The sequence below is a fragment of the Podospora pseudopauciseta genome (genome assembly GCF_035222475.1).
Source record: "Podospora pseudopauciseta strain CBS 411.78 chromosome 5 map unlocalized CBS411.78m_5.2, whole genome shotgun sequence".
Taxonomy (NCBI): Eukaryota; Fungi; Ascomycota; class Sordariomycetes; order Sordariales; family Podosporaceae; genus Podospora; species Podospora pseudopauciseta.
Window position 1 is genome coordinate 1,630,462 of NW_026946666.1, and position 16,397 is coordinate 1,646,858.

The 16,397-nt window shown below is 53.9% G+C and overlaps 7 protein-coding genes and 1 non-coding gene across 8 annotated transcripts; 7 read left to right on the forward strand and 1 right to left on the reverse strand.

Moving 5' to 3' along the window:
* Nucleotides 1-2,016: 2,016 nt before the first annotated feature.
* Nucleotides 2,017-2,550, forward strand: QC763_504075 (uncharacterized protein; the record flags this gene model as incomplete). Its single annotated transcript, XM_062912997.1, has 1 exon — nt 2,017-2,550. The coding sequence occupies one exon, from the start codon at nt 2,017-2,019 to the stop codon at nt 2,548-2,550; it is 534 nt and encodes a 177-aa protein (XP_062764239.1).
* Nucleotides 2,551-3,756: 1,206 nt separating this feature from the next.
* QC763_504080 (uncharacterized protein) lies at nt 3,757-4,701 on the forward strand (the record flags this gene model as incomplete). The annotated part of the gene is made up of 1 exon (XM_062912998.1): nt 3,757-4,701. One exon carries the CDS (start codon nt 3,757-3,759, stop codon nt 4,699-4,701), a length of 945 nt encoding a protein of 314 aa, XP_062764240.1.
* A 656-nt stretch (nt 4,702-5,357) lies between these two features.
* Nucleotides 5,358-6,748, forward strand: QC763_0084320 (uncharacterized protein). Its single transcript, XM_062906171.1, has 3 exons — nt 5,358-5,898; nt 5,966-6,512; nt 6,566-6,748. The coding sequence occupies exons 1-3, from the start codon at nt 5,476-5,478 to the stop codon at nt 6,589-6,591; spliced, it is 996 nt and encodes a 331-aa protein (XP_062764241.1). The 5' UTR covers nt 5,358-5,475; the 3' UTR covers nt 6,592-6,748.
* Nucleotides 6,602-7,987, reverse strand: QC763_504100 (uncharacterized protein; the record flags this gene model as incomplete). The annotated part of the gene is made up of 4 exons (XM_062912999.1): nt 6,602-7,061; nt 7,115-7,196; nt 7,260-7,729; nt 7,795-7,987. 4 exons carry the CDS (start codon nt 7,985-7,987, stop codon nt 6,985-6,987), a joined length of 822 nt encoding a protein of 273 aa, XP_062764242.1. The 3' UTR covers nt 6,602-6,984.
* A 1,261-nt stretch (nt 7,988-9,248) lies between these two features.
* QC763_504105 (uncharacterized protein) lies at nt 9,249-10,071 on the forward strand (the record flags this gene model as incomplete). Its single annotated transcript, XM_062913000.1, is given in 3 exon segments — nt 9,249-9,481; nt 9,575-9,913; nt 9,927-10,071. 3 exon segments carry the CDS (start codon nt 9,249-9,251, stop codon nt 10,069-10,071), a joined length of 717 nt encoding a protein of 238 aa, XP_062764243.1.
* Nucleotides 10,072-10,160: 89 nt separating this feature from the next.
* QC763_0084350 lies at nt 10,161-10,241 on the forward strand. Its single transcript has one exon. It is a non-coding gene; the product is annotated as a tRNA-Ser (tRNA).
* On the forward strand, nt 10,167-11,463 carry QC763_504107 (uncharacterized protein). The gene is made up of 2 exons (XM_062913001.1): nt 10,167-10,823; nt 10,894-11,463. The coding sequence occupies exons 1-2, from the start codon at nt 10,442-10,444 to the stop codon at nt 11,394-11,396; spliced, it is 885 nt and encodes a 294-aa protein (XP_062764244.1). The 5' UTR covers nt 10,167-10,441; the 3' UTR covers nt 11,397-11,463.
* Nucleotides 11,464-12,007: 544 nt separating this feature from the next.
* Nucleotides 12,008-15,695, forward strand: SPT5 (transcription elongation factor spt5; the record flags this gene model as incomplete). The annotated part of the gene is given in 4 exon segments (XM_062913002.1): nt 12,008-12,587; nt 12,600-12,715; nt 12,771-15,015; nt 15,067-15,695. The coding sequence occupies 4 exon segments, from the start codon at nt 12,332-12,334 to the stop codon at nt 15,693-15,695; spliced, it is 3,246 nt and encodes a 1,081-aa protein (XP_062764245.1). The 5' UTR covers nt 12,008-12,331.
* Nucleotides 15,696-16,397: the final 702 nt, after the last annotated feature.

Here is a 16,397-nt window from a genome sequence, read left to right on the forward strand (position 1 = left end):
TGTTTGTTTTGAAAAAGTGTACTTATATTTATAAATACCCGAATTCGAATCCTATATTACTAATATTATACTACTCTAATTATACCATTTACTCAACTATTCTTTTATGTGTAGCCTAATAGAACGGCCTTTTAATATTTTCTCAAAGACTACCGGCTAATTATAGGTTAGTATTTTGGGCTAGGTATAGGTACCTAATACTATATTCGAAGAAGATATTAGATTATCTGGTGAGGCCGTACCCGGGCCCTAATACTATATCCCAGTTCCGTAAGCTCCCGCTATGGTAGTAAGATTTCAGCTTCAGACTTGTGTCTCAACCTATGCGCCAGAGGCCATGTCAAGCTATGCCAAGCAATAAGATGGCATGTAGGTATATGGCCGGGTCGCAGTTCTAGAGTCTCAAAACGTGGCCGGTTGACCGGCTATGTTGGAACTGGTGATGTTCCTACGATGGGCAGAAATTTGAACGCGTTCAACCCTACGTATTGGTGCTTCAGGTGATATTTCTACCAAGTTGTGTTGAGTTTCTAGTATTACCTGTATATCGGGAAGTTCGGATAGATTTACAATCCTGACCTCTCTCATCAACCATCCGAGCGTCTTGTCTAGTGCTGTTTGTAGTAATTCGTTTTGTAAGCCAAGATCACCAAAGGGCGCTGAGTGGCGCGGGTTGCTGGTATTTAACTTATCTCTGCAGCCCCCGCCCTGTGCAAGACATGCTTGGAGAGTTTTGTTTCTGACGCCATGTCATCGAACTTACCTTCTTCATCTGATACTGAATTCTTGCCCGCGGTGATGCTTCTCCTACTATATTCAGACGCTAGCAGAAGTCTCATTTTTTTCATACCTTTTCCGTATCTACATTAACGTTCGTTCGCCCGACCAGCGGGCCCTTTCATTTCTTCATCAGGGGCACCCACTTCGGCCTGGAGCTGGCTTTGGCATGCTGACCACCTAGACAACAGTCCGTCATCGTGAAATTAATCGAAGCTTCGAACCAAAAACATCGACTTCTGTCACGTCTCTGCGCTTTCTTCTTCAACGTTCACACGAAAGCATACCAACACAGACTCAAAGCGATCAGTTCTACACTATGAACTTCAGCTTCCAACGTGAAGAATGAATAATTTGCTTGAGCTTTACAGCGAGTAGACAGATTCTCGCCCACTTTTCTTATTTTCATACTTGTTTTCCTTACTTACCCTGGGAGTTAATGTACCCAACTATCCTTACTCGCGCTCTACATATTTAAATACCACATCGACTCTCCTTTGAAGTCTACGCCCTTTGCCTCACGCAATATCGCAGCATTTAACTGCTCCTACGATCTTCACAGCCGCAGATGGCATATAGCAACGGAATTCTCGACATCCCTGTTGGTATGACATGAAATCAGTTTGGTGCGAATGTCAACCGTTGGTTTGCAAGACTTTTTATGGTTTGTAACAATTCCACCGGGCTCTGGGAAATTATGTTGCACAAGTACCGAGTGTTCCTCGCCAGGCTTATGTGAGATGGCTAGCAGTTGGACGCCTTCTTGTCTCCTGCTGACCACAACTTTCGTTCTCCGCCGCAACAGTCTTACACGCCGAAGGCGGAATGCTTTCGCGCCCCGACAACGACTCCAAAAAGAACTGCCAAGATTCCACAGCCCTTTGGCTCACAGCGTCTACTGCTGAACGTGTTTCGACCTCCTGAGGACCTTCCGGTGTCTCTCCGATCCAACCTACGATGGTCCGGGACGGGATTGGATTGGGATGCTCCGAGTCTATATAAGAGGCGGTTTGGACTGCAGTAATGTTCTCCTATCTCCATCATCAGCACATCATTCCTTCACAGCAATATCTGGCGACTTCTGGAAGGTCTCCAATCTTCACTGTCCTTTTCTTTCGGCTTCTGGCAAGACCGCACTTTCAACATTCCTTTACGCCTCGTGCTTAATACGGCTTTTCTTTCGAAACCAAGACTTCTGGCAAGCTCTTGTCCAACAAACCACGATCTCAAATTCTCAATATGAAGTACACCATGGCCATCATCGCCATCATCGGCCTCACCAACGCTATCGCGATGTCCAAAGAGGCAAGCAACCGTGTGAACGGCTTGGAAGCTCGCTTCGCACGTCAACCTGGATTCATCACCGTTGTCAAGAAACGCAGCGATGACCCCGGCCCGAGCAGACTGCCACCCTCCAATGGAAAAGGCCGGGAAGTGGACGACCCGGTCCTTGATCAGCTACGCGAACAGGAAGAGGCCTATGCTAGTGAGGATTCGTCTAGTGGGAAGAGCAGGGGGGATACAGTCACGCCGCCTACGTCTGAGGGGGAGGGCACGAGGTCGCCTTCTCCCGAGGGGATGCAGCCCTGGCGGCCTGAGGAGAATGGTGAGGGTCCAGGGTCGCCTACTATTCCTGCTTTTGCGAATAGTGAGAATAGGGGGGCGGAGGAGGATCCGTACGGGTGGGAGGCGCATGCTGATCGGGTGAGCGAGGAGAGGGAGAGGGAGAATCCGTTTGGGGAGTTTCCGAGGTATGATGTTAACGAGAGGTAGATGGGAGGTATGAATCTTTGGAAATACCCTGTATGTAGAGTTAGGCGAGGGAATGGTGTACAGCGTTGGGGTCTCTGTAGGTGGTTGAGTGCTCCAGGTTTGACTATCTTGTACTTCATTTGTCTTAATAATGGTGTCTGATCAACAGGTGAGTTTAGGATGCGGGTAAGGTCTTATGCTGACTGAAAACAGTGATAATAAACCCTTTCTTTTTTTTTTTTTTTTTATATATGTAGTCACAGTTTGTTGTGAGCCCTTTTCTTTGCTTTTGTGTTCGCACAGATGTCTGGAGATGGGCAATACCAGGCCATTTTCCTTGTTATCAGGTATATGATTTCCTAGGTATGCTATGGTACCTAGGGTGGCGAATAGGTTCCATGTCAAACTTCATCATTTGCTCGAAGAAAGGAGAAGCCTCCAGTCTTCTTGTTACGAGCCCCACCCCCCTTCCTCGCCTTCGAGCCGTCCTTGCCCCTGACTAGCTGCGCCTACCCCTGAGCCCCTGAACCGTCCCACTAGGGCATCGAGGCCCGAAAATATGCACGTTACCTTTGAACAAACAGACTCAGATCGGGAAATAAAATCAAATACCGGACAGAATGTCAAAGATGCGGGGAAGTTGAGCCTCAATCAATCATTTACACGCGGCTCTGATCATCAATATCGATGCTGTGCTACAAGACGCCCTCCTGGCCTCTTTGTGATTCGTGCGCCTCTCCCAAAACATCCAAAGTATTTCCAACACATCTCGAGCCGATCAGTCGAAAGACCACAGAACAGTGCCAAGCATTCCCTCCGTGGTGTTTGATGCTGATGGAAAAAAAGGTTGATGTCGTGAAGGGCGGGCGGTTAAATCCTCCTCTTCCGGCTGATCAAAGCCCAATTCCCAGGGACTTGGATATTTAAACAGACAGCTAGGCTCCGCCGACAGTGATTGGTGCGCATCTGACTTGTCCGGCCAACTTACCAGGTACCACCAGCTCAAACCTCCTCCTCCATACTCAACTCCATGGGCAGCGAAGGTGAGCGAGGCGTCAAGCGCGCCTGTCAAAGACATTCTGTGAAGGAGATGAGGAGAACAACCACGCAAGGCAAATATCAAGAGATTAAACTCGTGTGTTTCTTCTTGACAGCGGCTCCAACTCGAGCACGGCAGATGGAGGAGATGGAAAAATCAGTGTTGAGGGACAGGTATAAAAGCTCATCATGAGGATGGGAAAGGTGAAGAAGACGTCTCAACCCATTCACCATCAACCCCCAATCCGACCGTCTTCTTTACCAAAGCCCAAGATGCCTCGTCGATCCAACCTCCTGACAGTCCTGTCGCTCCTGGTGCTGGGCTTGCTCGGCGCCGTGATGGCCGAACGGTCCGCAGGCTGCGGCAAGGCCAACACCATCCGAAGCCAGCAGTACACCATCACCATCAACGGCAAGCAACGCCAGTACATCATGAAGATCCCCGACCGCTACGACAACAACTTTGCCCACAAGCTCATCTTCACCTGGCACCAGCTCGGCGGCAGCGCCCAAAAGATCGTCAACGGCGAGAACATCAACCAGGGCGGCGCCCTCCCTTACTACGGCCTCAACGCTCTCGCCAACAACACCGCCATCTTTGTCGTCCCCAACGGTCTCAACGCCGGCTGGGCCAACCAGGGCGGCGAGGACGTCACCTTCTTCGATGAGCTCGTCAAGAGAGTCGAAGCCGATCTCTGCGTGGAGACCACCCAGCGGTTTTCCACTGGGTTCAGCTACGGCGGCGCCATGTCCTATGCTGTCGCCTGTGCCAGACCTACCATGATCCGTGCTATCGCCGTCATCTCCGGTAGCCAGTTGAGCGGCTGCAACGGAGGAAACTCCCCTGTTGCTTTCTACGGTCAACACGGCACTTCGGATTCGGTCCTCAACGTTTCCGGCGGCAGGCAGCTGAGGGATAGGTTTGTGAGGAACAACGGGTGCACACCCGTCAACCCTGAGCCGCAGCCGAACGGACAGAACTCGGTCAAGACGGTGTATCAGGGCTGCAGGGAGGGGTATCCTGTTACGTGGGTTATTCACCGTGGTGATCACAACCCCAGCCAGACTGATGCTGGGTCTTCGACGCCGTTTGCGCCGAGGAACACTTGGGAGTTCTTTTCTCAGTTCTCTTGAGTGACCGGGGGGGAGAGTGGAGGATCGCTGGAAGGTGGACAAGGCAAGAACCTGCTTGGTAGGATCAAAGGCTCAATGTACATAGGGTAACAAAAACTAGTATCATACATATATCGACGGCGATCATTCCTATTCTGCGTTCACATACACCAGTGATGTATTATCCCGGCTAAACCATGGGAAGGAGCTAGAGTCAGCACCAATCCAACTTGGTAACCATGCCGGGCCGATGATCAACACCCAAGAATATCCCATCCTCATCGCACCCCACGGGAAGTGACCAAAACCTCAAGAAAGCTTGGGCGGCAAACGGCCTAGAATTGCACTCCAGTTTCGGCACCCGGCTCGCGGCACTATGTCAACAACCAATCCAGGGGGCAGAATACAACAAGCTGGATATGCCGAGACCTGATGATAGACCGGAGTAGTATAGACCATACAGCCCCTATATTGAGATGCGGCAGCCGATGGGGGGCCCGTCCATACAGAAAGCTTGATTCCCCAGCTCGACACCGGTTAAGAACCCGGGCAATGTATGGAATTGACCCGATTCGAGGAGCATGGCCAACGCTGTCTTTGTGGATTTGATACCACTCGTTGGTAAATATCGCGGTGATGGCAGCGGGCTTGTATGTGTAAAGCCAGACCTACAGAAGTGCCGGTGGGTGAGTAGGTAGAGTATAAGAACCGTACCTCGAGGACGCGACACCAGCAGCAAGTTTCTTTGCTCTGCTCCTCCGCAAACTTTGCTCCTCGTTTCATGCGTGAGCCAAAATGAAGCCCCTCGCCGCAACCCTCGTGGGTCTGATCGCGCCCGTCCAGGCCGGTCTCCGCTTCCCATGCTCAACTCTCACCATCCAACGTCTCGACCCCGTCGTCGAGCCAGGCAACATCCCCTCCGCTCACGTCCACCACATCGTCGGCGGCAACGCCTTCAACGCCACCATGGAAGGCGACGTCGGCGAGCGAGCCACCTGCACGACCTGCCAAATGTCGGAGGACTTTTCCAACTACTGGACTGCCCACCTCTACTTCAAGCACCCGACCAACGGGTCGTACCACCGCGTGCCTGTGCTCCCCGTCCAGCCTCTGCTGGGTGGATCCCAGGGTGCGCAGGGAGGGTTGACGGTGTATTACACCCAGTTTGATCTCACGAGAGATAACTTGGGGAAGCAGAAGATTACTTCTTTTCCCCCTGTGAGGAGATCCCCTTCCTCATTATTTGCCTGATTCAGGCACTAACAATGAATGTTACTCGCCCAAGGGCTTCCGCATGACAGTAGGCACCCCGACCGAGCCCGGCAAACCCCGCGTCGGCCTCCGCTACCAATGCCTCCAAGGCCAAAACCGCGGACGCGAACTCGACGACTTCCCCACCGGCCCCTGCAGCGGAGGCATCTTCACCACCCACCACTTCCCCGCCTGCTGGGACGGCAAAAACCTCGACTCGCCTGACCACCAGTCCCACATGTACAACACCGTTACCCGGGACGGGTTCCTCAACGCGGGGCCGTGCCCTTCTTCGCATCCGATCCGGATGCCGCAGGTTGCGTTTGAGACGGTGTGGGACACTACAAAGTTTAATAGCATGTGGCCGTCGGGAGGGAAGAACCCGTTTGTGTGGAGCTTTGAGGGGACGGGGGGTGGGACGCATGCGGATTATATGTTTGGGTGGAAGGGGGATAGTCTGCAGAGGGCGATGGACAAGAGTGAGTGTTTTTATGATGGCTGTGGGAGTATTCAGAAGCAGCAGATGGCGGTGGCGAATAGGTGTGCCATTAAGGAGACGGTGGTGGAACAGACAGATGGGTGTAAGTTTTCCCTGGAGTGAATGAGAGAGAGAAAAGTGCTGACGTTGTGGCAGGGATGGTGAAGCTGCCTGGTCGTTGAGGAAGTGAGAGGGGCTGATGAGCGGGATGGATATTCGACTGACGAGGCTACTGCCTGATGTGTGTGACCTCTGCGTCACGGTTTGATGTTTGATTTGTTAGGTTATACCGAGACTGTCGTTTTTGAAACGCATCATTTCATATCTGGAACCTTCAGCCCACTTTGATCCTCGTGAGTCCTCGACGAAGGTGATAAAATTAATCACAACACTCAAGAGACGCACCAGCGGTCTTGGATTTGAGCGTAATCACAGCCACGAACCCTTGCATTTGCGGCATGAGCTTTACATGTACACCACTCTCAAGCCAGACATCTGCTCACCAAACCGCCCCCCCACTTCAAACCCTGAACCCCTGGACACCTGGACACCTGTCCTGACCTACAACGACCAATCTAGCAAGTCTCAACCGCCGGACCAGGAGGGGTATAGCTCGTGGGCACAGGATAGTAAATGTTGATCATGATACCGGCTACCAATCATCAGTTTCAGCCCCTCGCACATGACAATCAAAGAACAACTTACGGTCAGTAGCGCTGTAAGCCCCAGGGAACGACACCTGGTTCCTCGGGCTGTATGTCCCAGACCCGCCAGTAACAGTAATTTGCTGTCATCCCCATCAGTCTCCCCTCCCCTCCCCTTTTTTACGAAGAAAGCAGAGAAAACTCACCGCACAACTGATATAAAACTGTGCCCCGCCTGCGCTCCCCGCCGAGTGCAGAGCAATATGCTCCGCCCTCAACAAATAATCCCCATTCTGCAAACACCTCGGAATCGGCACATTAATACTCCTCGCCCCGTTGCTAGGCCAAGTCATGCTCCCCCCTAGATTCGGCCTGTCTTGATAAATCTTACTCCAGACCTTGCCGCTCCCATCCCAGGTTGCGGCTGTTTGGCCGGCGGGAACCTTGGCGATGTAGACTGCCATCGGGCCCGGGTGGGAGATGGACGCTTTGGCGTTGTAGGCCAGGGTTGAGCCGGCGGCGACGGTGTATGTCCCGGGGGCGCCGGAGCCGGGGCGAAGCTGGTAGCAGCGGATGTCGGGGGAGTTGACGTTTGTGACGGGGCCGTTGGATTGGTAGTTGGATGTTTGGCGGACGTATTGCCAGTCGGGGGTGTTGGCTATGCTTGGGAAGGTGTCTTGGGGAGGTTAGTTGGGTTGAAGGTTGAAAGGGGGGGCGGATGATGAGAAAGGGAGTTCGTACAGTGTGCCTCTGCGGCGGCGGCCGCGAGGACGGCGAGGGTGGTGGAGAGCTTCATCTTGGGAGTGACGGGCTTGAGCTTGTAGGCTGAGGGAAGAACTACGCGCAATGGGACATTTTGAGCTTCAAGAGGGCCTCTGGGGGAATAGCCCCCTCCAGAGCTTTTAAGACGCAGAAAATCGAGGTCATGTTTCATTTCACCCACTGTCAACACTCTACACGGATATCACGCCCGCCAGTCTGAATCGGGTCTTCCCCCGTGCCCATCGTCATCGTGCGCCAAGAGACGGAGCCGCTGCCGAGCGGGTAAACAGAAAGACGGCGGATAAATGCCATCCCCAGACCACGACAACCAGTGGGTATATTACTCCTATAGTGAAACTACTATGTGTTGATATGCCTTGCGTGGATGCCAAGCCATCGGAAAGCAGGCATTTGACATCCTCTGATCTGGGGTGCAGACGTTGTGATCCCTTGGTAAAACAGTGTTTCGGCACTTGTCAACCTGTCAAATTTCTCTCTAAAACAATGCAGGTTGCTTCACCCCAGACGGGCATATTGAATTGAGGGTAGCAAAGGTTGGTGTCAGGAAGTGAAGAAGAGACAAAGATTGCTCGACTGCCGGAAGGGGTAAGGCCGTGGGTGGTTTCCCTCCTCAAGGGACAACACTCGAGAGTCTACACAAAAGAATGCTTGCCAGCAGCATTTCCCCTCCCCAGTAAAAAGAAGCGTAGAAGACTCAAATACTTCAAATAGATACTGTTCCAAAGTAAAGACATACCAAATCATTGCAAACCTGGCTTCGCAAACATGTGTAGAACACGCATTGATCACTACTCAGAGCGCGATGTACGACGCTAGATGTCCACGAGGCCCTTCTCACCGACAGAACGAGGTGATTACACGGTCCACAGCATCACAATCATACACAAACCCGTGAATCCACAAGATCCCGAGTATACCTCGGAGGGACCCTGTGACGCAACACCCAATGGCCATGACGAGCTAAGCCGCGTTTAGTTCAGGATGAGCCACCTCCATCTGATCGAGTGGAAGGACCGCGAGGCTCCCTGGAGAGACGAGATAACGACCGAGGTTCGGAAATTCCCCCTCTTGGCGACAGAGCTGTCAGAGTGCAAGCATCACAGCTGCTGCATCGTCAAACCCACCATCCTCTTTTGCGACCACTACTGGAGGGAGGCGTGGTGTGACGATGACGAGGACTTCCCGGAGGCAGATATATGGACCGACCAGCCGGTGGCATATAACAACGCGCGGAGGTCGCGACTCCCGCGAGGGGGAGAGACTACAAGGGGTTCGTATAGCAGGAGTTTCATTACCTGGGCCACCTCGCCACGGTAGGCCGCAGCAAGCAACACCGAAAGGCTGGCCGACGGTGGTTCGACATATACCAGGAGGAGGACCACCCTGAAATCTTCAACTTTGAGGACAGCCCAATGCTGCCGCTCAAGCCCTTCCCGCTGGAGCTCGTCTACAGGCACGACCTCGAAGGCGTCGACCTGACCGCCTGGGAAGAAGAGCACAACAACACCCTCCCCGATCTGAAACCGATCTACATCGACGTGAACCACTACCCGCTCGCCAGCGAATGGTCTTGTTTCGCTGAGGAGGAACATATCGATAAAGACCATGTGCCGCACATTCAACTGGCAAGATACGGACACGAGCTGTTTAGTCGCAAGCACGAACTGTGGTCAATCATCATGGTGGAGACGATGGGGGGAAACGGTGTCTTTGGCTTAGGCGGAAAGTTGGTGCACAGCTTCTTGGAAAGCCACGTTGAAGACATGGAGAACAAGTCCAGGCTGCTTACCGAATGCTGGCAAAAGTATTTGTACTGGCTGCGCATGTCGCTGATGAGAGTCGAGAGGTTGCCAGCGCCCGGGCAGATTCTGACAACGGCCGAGGGCTTCACAATAGAGCGCGATATCCTGGACACGTGGGCATGGGGGCGAGAGAAATCATACGAGGATGTTTACCAAGAGGTCATAGACGGGAATATGTTTCCCGAGTACTGGGAGAGAGCCTTGTATGAGGTTTTCACGTACTGGGTGCAATTCAAGCGAGCGAAGGCCGGCTATCGTTATCTCATCGACAAATGGATAGAAGAACAGGATGAGTTGGGACTCGAACTTGATCCATTACCGAAGTTCAATGACATGGCAGATCTTATCGGGAACCATTGGTTCTGGGGTGGTTGGGGGATTGATTGATCATCAATTGGGAACCGCCTGGAGTACGACGAGATGCTATGTATGATCTGGCAAAGCCACCTTCCAAGTGAAAACCGAGGGGGTGGGCCCGTTATCCAATAAATAAGAAAGAAAGATGAGGGGCACAAAAAACATCGTCGCCTGCAGGATTCGAACCTACGCTCCCGAGGGAACGCCCTTAGCAGGGGCGCGCGTTAACCACTCCGCCAAAGCGACCTCCGATCATGCTTTCCAAGGCAGAAATTAGGTCCAGATTCGTGTCGCGCTCCCCCATTCGACGCCACTTCCACTTCCTGCATGGCTACCTATCTTGGGGGACATCGAGATAAGCCCTGCAGCAGCAGCAGCAGCACCCGCGAAACGGCTCGAGAGATAAGAGACCAGCCCTCTCATGTGGCTCAAATTCTTTGTCTGCCATGCCGATGGCTGTCCTTCCCCTCTTACGCAAATTGGTAGCAATCATGTCAGAAGCCCTGGCAGCTACTATTACCACCACCACCACTCCCACGCTTGATGCTGCTGATGAGGTCGAGCTGGCGAGGGTGGACGGCCTTGTCGAGCGCCTCGCCTCTGCATTCGAAGCCGGCCTGGACTTTTACAATACTTGGCTACAGAGGCAACAAGCATCAAACAGCTACCACACAAGCACCAGCACCCACCGCTTCCACCCCGCCGCCGCCCGGGTCCGCCCGATCAAATGCGCCGTGGGCACCTCTCTTGACATGTCCAGCTACCGGATTCAGTCTACCTATCAAATCGGCTTTACTCTCATCGGTCCCGAGTTTGCAGCCGGCGACGGTCCGTGGCTTTTTTTGTTTGTTTGTTTGTTTCCGCGTAAGGGTAGAATATCTGATCCATCCCAATCCAGATCGAACCTGCCAAACCCTCCACACCAACCTCTCCCTCCTCCAATCCAAGATACGCCACCTCTGCCACACAATCAGTTCCTCCCTTGACCCTCACCACCAACCGCAACCTCTCCCTCTTCGAGAAGTTTATCTTTGCTCTGAACAAGTCCGTCTTAGCTCTGTTTCTGCCCTGACGCAACAGTACCGCCGCATGGCAGCTGGCCGGCCTTCTCTCCCGAGAAACTTGCCTGTTCCCAGACCGAAGCGGATGTCGGCTTTGCTGGATGATTTGGATGAGGCTGACTTGCGGTTCATGTCGGAAGAGAGGCCGATGAGCGAAGGGAGCTTTGTCACGGTAGGGGATGGGGGTGGGGTGGAGAGGGTGGTGACGGCGGAGAGCGAGGTTCCTGTTGTGGAGGTGAGGTCGAATCCGCCCTCGCCGCCGTTGACGCCCAAGGTGAGGGGGGTGGAGGGGTTCTGGAGTGGGGGTTGTGTTCAAGGAAGTGTGAAGATAGGAGGTTGAAGGGAAACAAAGCGGGTCGGGTCTTTGGCAATTGCGCGTTCCGGTTTTGATTTGGTGGTTTTTGGTATACGAGCTGGGTTGTTGGGGCGGGTGGTAGGCGCTGGGGTGTGATTTTGTGATTTGTGTACTTGATCGTTCTTGTTCCAGAGTCAAATATTCAGTGTTCTGACATCTCTTGTATGTAGTGAGATGCTGTCTTATGTCGTTGCTAGTATTGTCCCCACAACCCGTGCCCAGAGCTCTGTCCAGAAGGCAATCTATGCTGCTATGACGCGAGAGACAGTTCATCACATCAACTTTCGAACCCTGCAACTTGTAATTAAGCAGCCGTCGTTCCACCTTAACTTGTGCAGCCAGGTAAGTGCCTCGTAGTTACCTGGCCAAGGAGCGTAAAAAAAATCGTAGACAGGAGTGATACTTCATGTTGAGCCCCCCAAAGAATGGACTGGCTAGTTTGCGGAGAGAAGGAATGTGTCAGTCGAGCATTCGTGGACAACATTTCCCTAAATACTCATTTGCTAACCACTCCCTCGTTCTTAAGATTTTAATTCTCAAACATCATATTTTTCTTAATTCCCAAAGAAAACCAGTGCCGCTTGAATGTTTGATGAGTTTCAGAGAGCGACGACAGTCAAAGAAAGAGCGCACAGGCCACAACGGAGAAAAGCTGTTGCTGGCGCCGAGCCCGACCGGGATTCTCAAACAGCACTAGCGCGGCGCGCTACGCAGCCTGCAAGCTCCATCATTCAGTTGTTGCGCCTCGAGGACAGCAGCGGTCTTTTGTCCGCCTGCCAAACGAAACTTTCCCCTCTACAACAAACCCAACTCCCCAGCACTCTCCTGCTGCTCACACCGCGCAGCTTGTCTCTGGCGATTCGCCGCCTCAGCAGCATCCGAATTGCCAGATAACCAATTGCGAATTCCGAATTCCCACCATGGCCGACAACCACTACGGAGGCGACTCCGAGTCAGAAGACGACAACTTCAACCCGGCCCCAGCCGACCTGTCGGATGAGGAACAGGATGCCAACGACAGCAGCCCCCGCGTGTCCCGTAAGAACGACCATCGCAGTAGCAGCCCGGTAGCCGATGGGGATCACGATGAAGATGAAGACGAAGATGAACGCCCCTCGGGTCGCGCCACCAAGCGTCCGCGCATCGCCGCTGATGATGATGATGATGATGATGATGATGATGGTGGTGGCGGCGAGGATGATGAAGAGGAGGAAGACGATGAGGAGGGCGGTGGTCACCGAGATGGCGATGAAGATGACGAGGAGGACGAAGAGGACGAAGAAGATGAGGATGACGTGCAGCATGTGAGTCTGCATCCCGCTTCGCTTCTCTTTCCAATTGCTGACTTGGATCGCGCAGAGCCACCGCAGGAAGCGTCGCAAGCCTGCCGGTGTGGGCAATCTGTTCGATATCGAAGCCGAGGTCGACGATGAAGACGAAGACGAAGCCGACGACAGAGATGGCGAGGAGATCGAGGACTTCATCGACAATGCCCACCCTGACGATATCGCCGACAGCGGCGGCATGAACGACGACAGGAGACATCGTGACCTCGACCGGAGACGCGAGCTGGAGGCCAGCCTCGACGCCGAAAAGCAAGCCGAGATCCTGCGTGAGCGTTATGGCAAACGTGCGCCCACCAGAGGATACAGTGACATGGCCATTGTGCCCAAGCGCCTGCTTCTTCCCAGCGTCAATGACCCCGGCATCTGGGCCGTTAGGTGCAAGGAAGGCAAGGAGCGCGAGGTTGTCTTCTCCATCATCCGCCGTGTTGAGGAGAGACTTGGTACCAAGAATGAGCTGCCCATCACTGCTGCCTTTGAGCGTGCCGGGCCCAATTCCGTCATGAAGGGTTACGTTTACATCGAGGCGCTCCGCCAAAACGATATCCTGCTCTCTTTGGACGGCATTCTCAACGTGTACCCTCGCACCAAGATGGATCTGGTTCCGATCAAGGACATGCCCGATCTCTTGCGCGTCATCAAGACCCCGAGCCTGACACCTGGTGCCTGGGTGCGCATGAAGAGGCCTGCGAAGCACGCTGGAGATCTCGCCCAGGTTCTCGACGTCACCGAGAATGGACTGGAAGCTAGAGTTAGGTTCATTCCCCGTCTGGACTATGGTGTAAGAGAGGATGGCATCGGTCCAGATGGCAAGCGCAAGCGTCCCGGCATCCCTGGACCCCGCCCACCCCAGCGGCTCTTCAGCGAAGCCGAGGCCAGGAAAAAGAACCCACGACATCTCCAGGGCAACCCACAGACGAACTCGTGGACATTTATGGGTGACGAATTTGAGAATGGGTTCCAAGTCAAAGATATCAAGATTCAGCTACTCGATGTCAAGGATGTAAACCCCACGCTCGAAGAGGTCACACGGTTCGCCGGTGGTTCCGAGGATGGCACAGAGAACCTTGACCTCAAGGCTCTTGCTGCCAGCTTGAAAGACAGCAGCTCCAACGTTGCTTATGTCCCCGGAGATGTGATCGAAGTGTACGAGGGCGAACAGCGCGGAGTGGTTGGCAAAGCCGTCGATGTTCGCGGTGACATAGTGACACTCAGAGTCACGGAAGGAAACCTCTCTGGGCAGACCATCGAGGTGCCCAACAAAGGTCTTCGCAAGCTGTTCAAGATTGGTGACCACGTCAAGGTCATCGGCGGCAGCCGTTTCCGTGACGAGGTGGGCATGGTGGTCAACATCTCGCAGGATCGTGTCACCCTGCTCACGGATCAGACCAACAACGAGGTCACAGTATTCAGCAAGGACCTCCGCGCCGCCAGTGATATTGGAGGACAGGGATCGCTTGGCCAGTACTCCCTCCTTGATCTGGTGCAGCTGGATGCGACGACTGTTGGCTGCATCGTCAAGGTTGACCGTGAGTCAGTGGGGGTGCTTGACCAGAATGGAGAGGTGAGGCAGGTTATGCCTTCTCAGATTACCAACAAGCTCCCAAAGAGGAGAACTGCCGTGGCTGCTGACAGGAGCGGCTCCGAGATTCGTCTGGATGATGTTGTCCGTGAGTACGGTGGTCAACAACGGCAGGGTAAAATCATTCACATTCATCGCTCTTTCATCTTCTTACACACCAACACGACCAACGAGAATGCCGGCGTTTTTGTCACACGTGCCGGCAACGTCAACACCATCGCGGCCAAGGGTGGTCGCATCAACAGCGGCGGTGGTCCTGACTTGACTGCCATGAACCCGGCCATGAAGCGAAGCCCTGCCGAGAACAACCGCATGGCAGCACCAAAGAGCTTCGGTCCGGACCGTGCCATCAACCAGACTGTCACTATCAGGAGGGGTGGATACAAGGGTTTGCTGGGTATCGTCAAGGATACCACGGATACCCACGCGCGTGTTGAGCTCCACACCAAGAGCAAGATTATTACCGTGCCCAAGGCGGACCTTGCCTTCAAGGACAAGGTCACTGGTAAGCCAATTGACATCTACTCCCGTGGCGGACGCGGTGGGGGCGGGTTTGGTGGTTCTGGACGTGGTGGGTTTGGTGGTGGTGGTGGTGGTGGTAGAGGAGACTGGCCCGGTGGTAGAACCCCAATGGCCTCTGGGGCCGGCGGCCGTACCCCAGCTTGGGGCGGTGCATCATGTAAGTCTTGTTCCTTGACGATGTCAACACACGCACTAATAAATTACCTAGCTTCCTCTCGTACACCTGCCTGGAGCAGCAATGCCTCTGGCGCACGAACACCTGCCTGGCAAGACGGCTCTCGGACTGCCAACCCATACGACGGCAACCGGACTGCCTATGGAGGGGCCACGGCTTACGGCGGCAGCGGCGGGCGCACCCCGGCGTGGAACTCTGGCTCCAAGACACCTGCCCATGACGGCTTTGGCCACGGATCCAAGACACCCGCCTACGGTGGAAGCGGCAGCGGCGACACCTGGGGCTCCAAGACTCCTGCTTATGGCGGCGGTCTTTCGGCACCAACCCCTGCTGCGAGTGGCGGTGCCGACTGGGGATACACTCCCGGAGCCAGCGGCAACTCGTACGACGCGCCCACGCCCGGCGCTGGTCTCGGTGCGCCCACGCCGGGAGCGTTCAGTGCTCCGACTCCGGGCGCCTACACGGCACCAACGCCGGCGCCCATCAGCGCTCCCACTCCGGGCGTGTGGGCAGGTGGATGGGGCGGGGACACAGCGCCAACACCTGCTGCCACTGCGCCCACTCCTGGTGCTTCCGGCTCGGGATACTATGGTGCTCCGACGCCGGCCCCCTTCACGGCGGAGACGCCTGCTGCCAGCGGGGGTTATGACGATGATGAATAGGTGGAGTGTGTGTGTTGGCAGCGTTGTATAAAAAAAGGCAAGCCGGTGGATGGAAGATATCTTGAATTTCATGGCAATGCAATGGGCGTGTTGGTTTTTTTTTTTTTTTTTTTAGCGTTTGTTGTTGATGATGATGTGGTTTTATTGGTAGAAGAAAAAAGATTAGTAATTGGCGCGCGGCGAGCAGCAAAATGAATAGAAGGGTAGCCTGCTTTTTACCTATCCTACAATAAACAAAACTGAGTGGTGTTGGATGTTATGTTTTGTGATGATGTTGACCCCGCGTGACCTTTTGGGGGCGATGTAAACAGCCCCCTCCCCTCCCCTCCCCTCCGCCCATCATGTGTTGCGGCGCGTGTGTGACTGTGATAAATTGGCGAGGAGGCACGGAGGAGGAGGGAGGGAGGGGGCATCGTGTGTCATAAGGTGGGGGATCCACATGAGCATTGTGCACACGCACCTCACACACAAACACACAGAGCCGATTCCCGAACCGCCGCCTGCTGAGCCCGCTTTGATCTTTTCAAAAAGAAAAAAAAAAAGAAAAAAATCCCCCAAAAAAACCCCTAGGGAATCTTTGCGAGAGATAATCTTCACTGTTATCTCTCTGTTTGCAACTCCTCTTTTAGATGAGGAGAACGAGATAGGGGGATTTCAGCCAACTTCTCAGCAGCGGAACCCCGCGTCAAAAACGTCATTGGA